We start from the raw sequence: 13432 nt of genomic DNA, 5'->3' as shown, positions 1-13432 counted from the left end.
TTCTGCTCTTTGTTATCTGTGATAACAACTAACAATATTTTGATTCATGATTTGTGCATATGTGGAGATGGGCAAACTCTGGACTGGAGGTGGTGCAGTTTGGAGGCTCAGCCTTGGGAGTTCACTGACACTTTCTCTTGCTTCCATCTAGTGGAGTGCCCCTGGCACTGACACCAGAGTGCTCTGCCAGGGGCACAGCAGCCTCAGCCTGTCTCCCACCAAGTCCATTGAAGGAATTTAATCCACTATTACTTATGTACACAAGAAATGTTCCTAATCTGGAGTGTTAAACTTCTGATGGTGTTGAAACTCAACATTTTGGGTTTATGCTCATAGAAAATTACTGGCTCTTGTGGACAGAAGTGAACCATGAACAAGAGGGATCAGTCCTGCAGTGCAAGTGCTGACAGTAAAGAGCAGGATGCAACTGAAACCAGCAGTGTGCTGTTACAACTCATAATTTTTCTCTTCCAGAAGCTGGGAGTTATGAGATGACAAACCAGCACGTGAAGCAAAATGGAAAATTGGAAGACAACCCCACCACTGGCAGCCCCCCACGGACAACGTTACTGGGAACCATATTTTCTCCTGTTTTCAATTTTTTTTCACCAGCAAATAAAAATGGTGAGTCTTAGGTAAAAAGTCAGTGATGTTAAAGCTGGGAGTGAGATACACTTGTTATGAAGTAGCTGTTTTGAGCAGCAGTACACTTTGCATTTTGATTTACAGACCAGGAGTTACTGCTGCCAGGTAAAAGGCTCTGTGCTTCTTGGGAGGGTTGGTTGTTAATGAAGGAAGCAAGAAGTTTATAAACACTGGAATATTTCTGTGGGCACCTTTCAGTAACAAGATAAAAAAAGAAGAAAAGAAATGGATTAAGCTCCTTGTCCCAGATGTATCTTAAAGTCATTTGTCATGGCCTTTGTTTTGGTTCTTTTGTAACCTGGATCAGTGCAGATCCTTCAGTTCCTCTGCAGCTTCCCTGGGTGTGGCTGGAGGTGGGTGCTGTGGGTGAGTGTTGGGAGCTCAGGGGTGACGACTGTTCCTGACTCTTCCCAGGGACGTCGGGCTCGGACTCTCCCGGCCAGGCTGTGGAGGCCGAGGAGATTGTGAAGCAGCTGGACATGGAGCAGGTGGATGAGATCACCACGAGCACGGCGACGTCGGCCAACGGCGCGGCCTTCCCGGGCCAGGCGGTGCCGGTGCGAGCCGTGCCCGCCGCGCTGGGCGACACCGAGGAGCCCGGAGAGCGCGACCTGCCCCCGCTCACGGGTATGTCCCTGCCCTGGCACCCCCGGGGGCTGCAGGCACTGCCAGGGCTGCCATGGCACACCTGGGGCTGCAGGGACTGCCCTGAGTCCCCCACGTACACCCTGGGGCTGCAGGCACTGCCAGGGCTGCCATGGCACACCCTGGGGCTGCAGACACTGCCATGAGCTCCCCACACACACCTGGGGCTGCAGGCACTGCCAGGGCTGCCATGGCACACCTGGGGCTGCAGGCACTGCCAGGGCTGCCACACACACCCTGGGGCTGCAGGCACTGCCAGGGCTGCCATGGCACACACACCTGGGGCTGCAGGTACTGCCAGGGCTGCCACACACACACCTGGGGCTGCAGGGACTGCCCTGAGTCCCCCACATACACCCTGGGGCTGCAGGCACTGCCAGGGCTGCCATGGCACACCCTGGGGCTGCAGGTACTGCCAGGGCTGCCATGGCACACCCCCTGGGGCTGCAGGCACTGCCAGGGCTGCCATGGCACACCCCCTGGGGCTGCAGGCACTGCCATGAGCTCCCCACACACACCTGGGGCTGCAGGCACTGCCAGGGCTGCCATGGCACACCCCCGGGGGCTGCAGGCACTGCCAGGGCTGCCACACACACCCTGGGGCTGCAGGGACTGCCAGGGCTGCCACACACACCCTGGGGCTGCAGGGACTGCCAGGGCTGCCATGGCACATCTGGGGCTGCAGGCACTGCCAGGGCTGCCATGGCACACACCCTGGGGCTGCAGGCACTGCCAGGGCTGCCATGGCACACCCCCTGGGGCTGCAGGGACTGCCCTGAGTCCCCCACATACACCCTGGGGCTGCAGGCACTGCCAGGGCTGCCACACACACACCTGGGGCTGCAGGGACTGCCCTGAGTCCCCCACATACACCCTGGGGCTGCAGGCACTGCCAGGGCTGCCATGGCACACCCCCGGGGGCTGCAGGCACTGCCAGGGCTGCCATGGCACACCCTGGGGCTGCAGACACTGCCAGGGCTGCCATGGCACACCTGGGGCTGCAGGCACTGCCAGGGCTGCCACACACACACCTGGGGCTGCAGGGACTGCCCTGAGTCCCCCACATACACCCTGGGGCTGCAGGCACTGCCAGGGCTGCCATGGCACACCTGGGGCTGCAGGGACTGCCCTGAGTCCCCCACACACACCCTGGGGCTGCAGGCACTGCCAGGGCTGCCACACACACACCTGGGGCTGCAGGCACTGCCAGGGCTGCCATGGCACACCCCCTGGGGCTGCAGGCACTGCCATGAGCTCCCCACACACACCTGGGGCTGCAGGGACTGCCAGGGCTGCCACACACACACCTGGGGCTGCAGGGACTGCCCTGAGTCCCCCACATACACCCTGGGGCTGCAGGCACTGCCAGGGCTGCCATGGCACACACCTGGGGCTGCAGGCACTGCCAGGGCTGCCATGGCACACCCCCTGGGGCTGCAGGCACTGCCAGGGCTGCCACACACACCCTGGGGCTGCAGGGACTGCCATGAGCTCCCCACACACACCCTGGGACTGCAGGCACTGCCAGGGCTGCCATGGCACACCCCCTGGGGCTGCAGGCACTGCCAGGGCTGCCACACACACACCTGGGGCTGCAGGCACTGCCAGGGCTGCCCTGGCACATGCTGGGGCTGCAGGCACTGCCAGGGCTGCCATGGCACACCCTGGGGCTGCAGGCACTGCCATGAGCCCCCCACACACACACCCTGAGGGTCACCACAGACACCCTTTGGGCAGGACTGACCCGTTCCTGGGGGAACTCAGGTGGCCTCAGAGCACTCCCACAGGTGGGAACAAGGATTCCAGAAGAAAGGCATGTTTAGGAACATTGAGCACCCCCCACTGAACATGCACACTCTGGGCCTGCTGGTCTGCACAGAGAAATGGGCTGTGTTTGGGTATCTTGTATCAGAACCACATGGTGAATGGGAAACACACAGACCCTGCACACAAATCCTGAAAAATGTTCCACATTTGCTTCAAAGGACTCATCATACATCTCTTTCTTTACAAAAGTTGCAGCCATAAGATGCAGTTTCTCTGTGGATGGGCAGCATCAGATCCTTAACAGTTCCCTGACCCCTGCCCAGCCCCTCAGAGCTCTGGGAGATGGGTGGGCTTTGAGGGCCCCTGCCAGGGAGGTGACTGACCTGAGCAGAGAGCCCGCTGGGGGAGGTGGGGCTGGGGACAGAACTGCACTGCTGCTCTTGGCCTCGTGTCTCAAGGGCACTTGGAGACTTTGGATAACTGCACTAATGAGACCAGCTCTTGTGGTTTTTTGTTTTATTTTTTGTTTTGGTCATTCTCGTTGAATTTTAGCACCAGTATCTCCAGACAGTGGCTACTCATCAGCTCATGCAGAGGCCACCTATGAGGAGGACTGGGAGGTCTTTGATCCGTAAGTGCCAGTGTTTGTACTGAAAATAATGAATAGATCATCTGGGGGGATTAAGATTTTTATATCCAAATTGCTTCATTTTTATATTATGATAATGAGCTCCAAAAGCTCTTAACTTTAAAAAAAATAACTGTATATTGTTGTGGGGTTTATTTCAGTTTAAAATACTTATTTCCTGTACAGCCCTAAATATTTCAAATATTTAGTTGTCTCGCAGCATTGCAGTTCAATAATGTAGGTTTTTACAGCAAAATCTGTGTTTTTTTCAGATATTATTTCATCAAACATGTGCCCCCACTAACAGAAGAACAGCTGAACAGGAAGCCAGCTCTCCCACTCAAAACTAGAAGCACACCAGAGTTCTCATTAGTTCTAGACTTGGTAAATATCTTTATCAACCAAAGCAGGGGAATGGAGCATTTCCCTTATTTTGCTTGTTGTACAAATCAGTTGTGTTTGCTTTAAAAAGAAAGACTGTTTGAATGTTACATAAATCATAGTATTTTTAGTCAAAAATACTAAAAATAGTTAAAAAAGTATTAATACTGGCAGGAATAGAATGCTTGTTGTATTTATCAAATACTTACATCCTTTTGGAAAAAAGTATTACAGTTTTTAATCATCCTAAACAAAGACTTATCTGTCCCCACAAAGTCTCCCTAAATTCAGTGGGAAAATAATGAGATGGAATAAATAGGGAAATTCAGTTACAAGTATCTTGCATTGGGATTGGTGAACAAGCCTTTTAGTTCTTAGAACATTCTTATTCTTTAAGGGCACAAATGCACTTTTCAAATAATCATAGAAAATAGATTTGTCATGATTTCTTTTAGTCTCTCTGGTTTGAAAGTTGCTCAGACCCTGGTAATGATGTCAGGGTTTTATGAGCAGCATCAGTTGGTCTGTCCTGTCATCCTGTGAATGGGTGGATTATTCAAACTGGGAGATGCAAGTTGGAAATGAATGGCAGGAGAGCCCACAGAAATTAATCTTATACCCCTAATACACAAATTCAGGTGACATTTAAAACAACCTGCAGGAGTAGGAAAATGTTTAATTCATTCTCAGAATTCTTCTTCAGTCTTGACAGCAATTTTAAAAAGTACATTTTCCAAACTAAATACACCTGCCTTGAAATGAACATAAAATGCAGAAAACTTGTATTTTCAGCATTCTTCTCATGATCTTTTCTTTCCTTTGTGTCTGTGGTTAACAGGATGAAACATTAGTGCACTGTAGTCTCAATGAATTAGAAGATGCTGCACTCACTTTTCCGGTTCTTTTCCAAGATGTCATTTACCAGGTAAATAGAAAACCAGAAATGTTTTTGTTGTGTTTAAGGTGGGAGTCCTTGGGGTGTGTATTTGTTCTCATCTTGTGTGAAGAGAGAGAAGCAGCTCCTGGTGATGAACTTACACCTGTCTGGTGATGAACTGCAGGTGTCAGATCTGGCAAAAAATCCTGTTTTCACTTAAACTGTTCCCCTTTTCCCCCCTCTGGTCACTTGGTTGTGTCAACATATTACTCTGGTATCATTCAGTTCATGTACCACAAATCCTTGTGGTCATTTACTGTGATGTGAAGGGAAATTTAAGCCTGTTCCTGACTGGCTGTTAAAAACACTGATGAGGTTGAAATCCCCCTGCAATGAGGCAGTTCAGTACCCTCCCTTCTCTCCCTGGATATCTCAGTACCCCTCCCCAAAGATTGTGTGGGCAATCTGAACCAGAAACAACAGGAAGCAGAGCCTGGGCTGCTGTTTTTACCCCTTGTGTTGTCACTGTGGGCTCAGGTCACAGCCAGGGCTGTCCAGCACACCCCAGACAGTACCTGAGTGTTGGCCCAGGGACATGGCAGAGCCTGGGACTGTTCCCACCAGGTGCTCCAGGGTCTGCAGGTTTGTAGGGGTGCCTCCCTGGGAGCCAAATCCTGGATTTGGAGTGAAATCAGAGGCAGAAATCTCCTGACTCAGTGTCTCTTGGAGGGAATCATTGCTCTGTGTGTGCAGTTCTGTGCTGGTGCTGTCGGAGTTTATGGAGATTTGGGAACAACCAAAGCCTTTTCCCGTCCCTTGTGCCACCCCCAGCACCAGGAGTGGTTGGGTTGTGTTCAGGTGTAATTGTTGGTGGTTAAGATGATTGTTTAGTTCAGTGCTGCCCCACAGTGTCCAGTGCTTGAACTGGTGCTGCCCTGCTGCTGAGAGCCAAGTCAGGGTGTCCACTCAGAGCAACCAGTTCCCTTTGTAATTATGGGCTGTCCAACTTTATATTTTATTAAAATTATTTCCAATTTCATCCAGTCTTTCAGTAAGTTTGTTAAGCTCAATGTTACCATCTCACACCTTCACTTGCAGCTGCTCAGGCTGTGGGTAATGGAATATTGGTGTAATTGGGTGTTATTGTAGAAGTTAATATTTTCTGTTTAATGCTCATTCTGACCTGCCCTGTGCCAAGTGCCCCCGTGGGGCAGCGGGTGAGGGCAGGGGCAGTTTGAATGGCACTGATTTCCTCTCTGCTGCAGGTCTATGTCCGGCTAAGGCCGTTCTTCCGAGAGTTCCTGGAACGTATGTCTCAGATTTATGAGGTAAGAAATTAGCCACCACCTTTGAATTGCTTTTTTAAATCATGTCCACACACTGGCATCTCCAGTAACCACCTTCTCCCCTTCAATCCCCAGATCATTCTGTTTACTGCTTCTAAGAAGGTGTATGCAGACAAGTTATTGAACATCCTGGACCCCAAAAAGCAACTGGTCAGGTAAAACCAGAATGTTGTGAACATCCCTCAGGGGACAAAACCTGCACCTGCTCATCCTCTCTTGGGCTGGCCCATGGCAAATGTCCTCTGGGGCTTTGGAATGTGCTTTGGAATACACACTGCAAATAAAGGAAGTGAACTGAGGATCAGATTACCTTCAAACTGTGCAAAATGCATTTATTAATTATAAATTACAACTTGTATGGCTTTTACAATCAGCATGATGCTGTTTGTTCTTACTCAGTCACAAAATAATTTGGCTGTTGACTTTATATTGGAGCTGGTTTGGTTTTTCATTTCTCAATACTGAGCTTTGTTGGGTTGTGATTGTCTTTTCCAGTTCCTTCAGGCAGAAAGAAATTCCATGGGGTGAGATTCTGTTTCACTCACATGGAAGGGGGACTGTCCCTGGGGGAGCTGACCCCAAAGGGATTCCTGCCCAGGGATCCCCTTCCCAGGGTGCCCCAGGTCAGGGGGCAAACACCTGCCTGGTGGTGGGCAGAGCTGTGTGACCATACCCAGAGCCCTTCTCTGCATCAGGTTGTTGTGTACTCTGAGTGAAACTGCATTTCCTTTGTGCACTCCAGGAAAGGCAGTGCCTTTATCCATTGTTTTCACTCCGTGGCGTGGGTACCTCCCAACTCATTTTCCTGAAAAAAGATAAACTATCACTAGTTTTGTCCAGGAACACTTCTCCTACTGCTTGGTTTATGTGACATCCTCCACAGAATCCCAGTCTGGGCCTGGTGACCTCCTTGCCTCTGTGTAAACTAGACTTGGGAATCCACTCAGTGCTTGGAATGCCTGAGCCTGGCTGTGTTACCCAGGTGGGATGGTGGGCAGGGAGGCTCTGGCACCTCCAGAACATGAGTCTGGGTGTGCATCCCAGGTGTTGGACCCTTCTCCAGGCCCAGGGCTGTGTCAGGACAGGGGAAAGCCAAACACACAGCCAGCCAGGGAGGAGGAATGTGCAGAGATGTTCTGTGCTGCCTGGGCAGGGCTGTGGTGGCTGTGCCATGGCCCTGGGCTGTGGTGACTGTGCCCAGGGGGTGCCATGGCCCTGGGCTGTGGTGGCTGTGCCCAGGGGGTGCCATGGCCCTGGGCAGGGCTGTGGTGGCTGTGCCCAGGGGGTGCCATGGCCCTGGGCAGGGCTGTGGGGGCTGTGCCCAGGGGGTGCCATGGCCCTGGCTGTGGTGGCTGTGCCCAGGGGGTGCCATGGCCCTGGCTGTGGTGGCTGTGCCCAGGGGGTGCCATGGCCCTGGGCTGTGGTGGCTGTGCCCAGGGGGTGCCATGGCCCTGGGCAGGGCTGTGGTGGCTGTGCCCAGGGGGTGCCATGGCCCTGGGCAGGGCTGTGGTGGCTGTGCCATGGCCCTGGGCAGGGCTGTGGGAGCTGTGCCATGACCCTGGGCTGTGGTGGCTGTGCCCAGGGGGTGCCATGGCCCTGGCTGTGGTGGCTGTGCCCAGGGGTGCCATGGCCCTGGCTGTGCCCCAGCCCCAGTGCCTGTCAGGCCTCACTCTCTGACTCACCCTCTATATATAAATGCCGAGGCAGCAGCTCCTTCCCTCCATGGCAACGTTGGGAGCTCAGCTCCTGGGTGGAATTAGGCACACTATGTACAGCTTCTGAAAACTCCAGTTAAAAATACAAGCAGCCTGGAAGGGACTGCACTGTCACAGGGCTGGGCCACCCCACATCTGCCTGGGTTACAATTTGTAATTCTGTTGTTATGCCATGAAATGTGAGTTTTATTCCTGCTGGTTTTTTAACCTGCCTCTTTCAAGTCAATGCATCCATTTCTTCTGTCATGAGTTACAGAGGAGCAGATTAATTGGAAAGGAAGGAGTTGATGGGATGTTTTGGCCTAAAGCTTTTTTTGAGCTACAATAACTGAAATAGGTCAGTTGCCAACAGAGGTGTAACAGAAAAGGAAACATTCCCTGTGATCCTCTGTGCCCTGGCACGGGCAGGGCCCGTTCTGTGGAGCTGGGACAGAACAGGGGGATGACAAACCCCAATAAATTGGCTCCTGTGCAGCTCCTGGGACCTGGCACGTCACTGGGTTGTCTTGGCTCCCTTTGTCAGCCTGTGACAGGAGTCAGAAAGCAAGAGCTGTTCAAATACAAACACCCACCCACAGAGCTGGGTTAGTGCAAAATCACCTAAACTGGGCATTTGACCAGTAAAAAAGCTCTAAAGGGAATGGGAAACAGCACAATTCTCTAAAAGAGGTGAGGAGATCAGCAGGGAAAAATTGGGTGATGCTTGGCAGAGTCACCTGGTCCTGCTGCAACATGGATGTTGCCATTGGCCTCATTAATTAGTGTTTTCCTTTAATGACAGGCATCGACTTTTCCGTGAGCATTGTGTGTGTGTGCAAGGGAATTACATCAAGGATTTAAACATCCTGGGCAGAGACCTCTCCAAAACCATCATCATTGACAATTCACCACAAGCCTTTGCTTACCAGGTGAGGGCAGCAAACGCCTCAGGGGCCGAGGGGAACCTCCAGCTCCTTGCTGGAGTTTGGGGCCAGGGGAGCAGCAGCTGGAGTTCCCTTCTCAGCTCAGTTTGGGCCTTGCATTGGTATTGAGGCTGACAAACCAAACTGGGGGAAAATACACATTAGTGAACTCTGGCTTGGAAACATTTTTCCCCCAAATGCTATTCCACAAGTCATGTTTGTAAATGAATGAAGTATGAATCTTGTGTTGATGGTTTTCTCCTCTTTTAACTTAGCTTTCCAATGGAATTCCTATAGAAAGCTGGTTCATGGATAAAAATGACAACGAACTCCTAAAATTGATTCCATTTCTGGAGAAACTCGTAGAGCTGGTAAGTGTTTCCTTTCTGTGGCTCTTCCCAAAAATGTTGGTGAGCTCTTTGAAGTATTTTCACGTGTTTTAGTGGGTTTTGAGTCTGATGTTTTGAGTCTGACCACCCTTCTGAGGCTGAGGGAGGTCCCACGTGTCCCTGTGTGACTGTGCTGTGGGCACAGGGACGTGTTCATGGCAAAGGGGGGACTGTTGTCATTGCTGACTGTGCTGGACATCAAGGGCTGTGGGATTGGGACATCACTTCTAAGGGAATTGGGGATCTGTGGGCATTTCCATGGCACAGTGCCTGTTGCTGGCTGTGCTTTGGGCCTTTATTCTGGAAACACAAATAAACTGCCTGAAATGGTTGTGGATGTTACGTAGTTATTTCTATAATCCTCTCGGATGGCATAATCCAGGGTTTATATGTTCTTATATTGAAATGGGGCTGTTAGAGAATGAACCCTGTGAAACTGTGGTTTCTGGCAGTGTCCATTGCCCTAACCCTGCCCTTTTCCCCCCAGAACGAAGACGTCCGACCTCACATCAGAGACAGATTTCGCTTGCATGACTTGCTACCCCCCGACTAAAGCCTTTGCTCTGCTGCCGAGGGGAGGAAATGCAGGACCCTGTTGGACTAATACAAAACATTGCCATTACTGTTGAAATTTTGCATTTTTGTACCCCGTCTTGCTTTTCTTATCTTTGGTGCCCAACAGTGATCAAGGGTTACAGGAAGAGACTTTCTACACCTGAGGTTGCCGCCATCAGTACAATCCAGTACCCGCAGTAGGGAGGCTAGAACAGAAAAGGCTTTAGAACTAGTGCAACTCCAAGGAAATTTTTTATGTACAGGACATCTGCAGTTTATAAAGAAAATTCTGTTTCTGCCACCAGCAGCTTGACCTGTAGAAACACAGGATTTTATGATACAACAGAGATTGAAAATGGACTCGGATTTTCTCTCTGTTCGGTGCTCTAAGTGGGTTTGTAGCCACTTTTCTGTTACTTTTAAGATTCTCATTTCAACAGGAATGGCCAGTAAAAGTTGTTTTATTTTTCCTGTTAAGGTTTATAACCTTTTTACATTTTTGACCTGTATTAGATTAGCCTTTCATTATGCATTCCTTTTAGTTGAGGCGCTTCATAGTTTTTCTGGAAATAGCCACATTTTGTTAGTTTTTATTAAACAGTTGGCTGGCCGTTTCCCTGCTTTGTCTGCCTGCATCCTGTATATTTGTTTAAAAATATTCTCTAGTTTTAGCCCACGTAAGTTTCATTTAGAAAGAAAAAAAAAAACCCTGCATTTATATTTTCTTTCTGTAATATTCTACTGTAGTCAAAACCTTTTCAAAAATCAAGAGACTGGCTAGATAAGAAGATAAGAATTACTAATATTCCGGCTCTCTTAAACCATTGTGATGGCACGTCCTGCGGACTGAGCACACCTGGCAGAGCCCCACGGACAAGGAATACCTCACTCACACTGTGCTGTGCGTGCATCTGGGGAGGAGGAGGAGCGTGCGTGGATCCCATTCCTGCTGCCTTGTTTGCTCCAGGACTGCCGTGCTCCACTCTCAGTGCCGGGGCGCTGGGCCTGGGCTGGCCCCCCAGGCACTCCTGGCTCCAGCCACCCCTCCTGGCAGGCCCTGCCATCCCAGTGGTTTGCAGGGAACGGCCCAGCCGTGGCTCTGATGCAGCGCCCCGAGGTGATACTTTGTACCGGTGGGAAATCTGCTTTTCCGGAGGCTTGTTTGGAAGGGAGCCCTGTCCAAGGTAGGAGCTTTGCCTCTCGACTGCATTGCCACAGGCTCGGACTGGTTTTGTGTAAAAGATGTCACAGAACGGCACTTTTTCTAAAGAGAAGTTTGCTATTTTGTATGCTTGATAAGAAAGTACAGTATTGGAAATTAAAGGTGGACAGCTGATAATTGAGAAGTATGTCAATTAATTTTTTATGTATATTACCTGTTTACTTGTACAATTTTATTGTACAAATTACATGCAGCTTCATTTTCAAATGAGTCCTTAAAATAAGGAAAATCTTTTTAGCAAAACATTTAATTTTTGTATTTTTGATTTTAAAAGGCATGAGTTATGTCAACTTTTTCCAGTGTATTAATGAAGATTTTAACTTTTCATCAGGTTGAGTGTTTTCTTACTATATTATCTGTTGTGTATGTAGCTAGCACATGGTGTCACTGAACTGTTAAACTTAGCATGTAGAGCAAGCCTGTTTTGTGGAAAATCCTTATTCATTAAAAACAAAATCATCATGGCAGATTTTCTGCAAAAAAGTGAAAACATTTGCAATTCAGAATACTGATTTTTTTTGTATTTAAAGAAAGGTATTTTGCTTGCAGGAAAGAAATACTACAGATTCATTTTAATGAGAATCTTTTAAATGTATTTATCTTTAGGGCATCTGGGCATCTTTACGCTGTTTGTCTTATGTCTTTATTGAAATAAAATGTACAGAACATTACCTTTACATCTGCTTCCTGCAGCCTTGTCCCCCCGGGCAGCTCCTTCCCGGGGCTGTGCCCGTGGCTCTGGAAGGATCCCTGGGACTTGGAAGGGGCACCTTGTGCTGGAGCTGCCCCTTGCTTTGCCAGCTCCTCTGCAGTTGTTCTTTGCAGTGGAAATCTGAAGTTGAGGGTTTCATTAGTGTAAGGGACAGGCTTTGTGTGTGAGGAGGATTCCTGCAGGTCTCTCCACGTCTCAGAACTGCTGTGAAATCACTGGTTTAGTTCCTGGCCTGTCTCTGGCTGTAGGGGATGTTCACCTGCTCAGGTAATGCCCTTGTCTCCAGGTCCTCTCTGTGGCTCCAACCATTCCAAAAGTGCTTCTGGAGCTGAGGAGACCAGAACCAAAGCCCCTTCACAGCTGTGTCTGTTGTGCCAGATCCCTGAGGGAAACCCCAATGTCAGCAGGGGATTTGGTTCCACATGGATGCAGCAGAGGGGGCAGAGACTGCTCAGGAAGCACATCCAGTACTCGTGTTCTGCTGTGCTGCCAGTCTGAACTCTGCAGAAAGGTTCTGCCTTCTGCAAAATGTGACTTCCCAGAAATGTCAAACCCTTCTGGAATGAGGCAGAGTTTTAATGCACAGGTTTTGTTTCTGTTGTGGTGAGTTCCCTGTTCCTCTGCCGAGGGGCTGGGCCAGACTGTGTCCCCAAAACCTCTCCTGTGACCAGGGCAGGCTCAGCCACTGGTGTTACTGAGCCTCAAATGTCTTGAACTCAAGCAGTGCAGCTGCAGGTGGATCATTTATTCCCATGTTATGAATTTTTGGGAAGTACAACATTCTGTTTCCAAAGTTCTGAATGTTTTCCTGTGTGATCTCTTGTTGGATCATGGTGATCCTGTGTCCATTGTCATGTCCCCCTGGATTCTGTTCTAGGTTGGAGCATCTTGGTTCTGGCAGCACCATAACCATCTTTCAGACCTGCCTTGGCAATACCAGTTCAGTCCTTCGTTTTCCCTGGAGTTGCTCTGTAGCTGGAACAGCCCTCACCTTGGAGCTGCTGCTTCCTTCCACTTTGGATTCATCCCACCTGCCATTTTCATTACTTTTGAGTGTGTCAGGAAGGCTGGATGTGCCAAGATCAGAAATCACCAAACCAGGAGAGGTGTGAGTCGAAGGCGACTGGAGGAGACGGATCAGCTCTGGGCAAAGCCCTGAACTGGTATCAAAGCTGCAGGGTCTGGGGGTGCCCTGAGCAGCAAAGCCCTTCCTCCCCCTCCCCAAACTCTGCTCTGTCCAGCTCTGGAGTTGCAGGGCACTCACGTGGATGGCTGGATTGGTGCAGCTGGAAGGCATCGATGGGAATTGGGGCCAGAGGGAGCGGCGGAGCAGCAGTGGGTGCCCATCTCACTGGGCTGGCAGCAGGACAGCGACGTGTGCCCACGGTCCAGAGCAGCCCCAGCCACAGCAAGGGCTGGGACAGCAGGGAGAGCTGTGCAGGGACACAGGTACTGGGGTTCTGCTGGGCAAATACCCACAGCCCTTTGATTTTCCTCTGGTGCTACATGGAGGTTGGCTCTGCCCTCAGGTAACGAGTGACAGGACAGGAGGGAACAGCCTCAAGCTGTGCCAGGGGAGGCTCAGGTTGGATATTAGATATTTTCTCATAGAAAGGGCTGTGTAGCCCTGGCACAGCTGCCCAGGGCA

The 13432-nt window shown here is 50.4% G+C and overlaps 1 protein-coding gene across 1 annotated transcript in view; it reads left to right on the top strand.

Annotated features, from left to right (window-relative positions):
• Positions 1–11749, top strand: part of CTDSPL2 (CTD small phosphatase like 2) — a 31493-nt gene extending 19744 nt beyond the window's left edge. The window contains exons 4-13 of the mRNA XM_071568169.1: positions 475–624; positions 1060–1272; positions 3610–3688; positions 3958–4069; positions 4905–4991; positions 6209–6271; positions 6365–6444; positions 8786–8912; positions 9182–9277; positions 9783–11749. Coding sequence (XP_071424270.1) covers positions 475–624; positions 1060–1272; positions 3610–3688; positions 3958–4069; positions 4905–4991; positions 6209–6271; positions 6365–6444; positions 8786–8912; positions 9182–9277; positions 9783–9848 — 1073 coding nt within the window. The 3' untranslated portion in view covers positions 9849–11749. The remainder of the gene's footprint in view (positions 1–474; positions 625–1059; positions 1273–3609; positions 3689–3957; positions 4070–4904; positions 4992–6208; positions 6272–6364; positions 6445–8785; positions 8913–9181; positions 9278–9782) is intronic.
• The last annotated feature ends 1683 nt before the right edge of the window (positions 11750–13432 follow it).

The sequence above is a fragment of the Pithys albifrons genome, chromosome 13, assembly GCF_047495875.1.
Source record: "Pithys albifrons albifrons isolate INPA30051 chromosome 13, PitAlb_v1, whole genome shotgun sequence".
Lineage (NCBI taxonomy): Eukaryota > Metazoa > Chordata > Aves > Passeriformes > Thamnophilidae > Pithys > Pithys albifrons.
The sequence above is the reverse complement of the archived record's forward strand: the minus strand, read 5'-3'. Positions and strand labels throughout refer to the sequence as shown.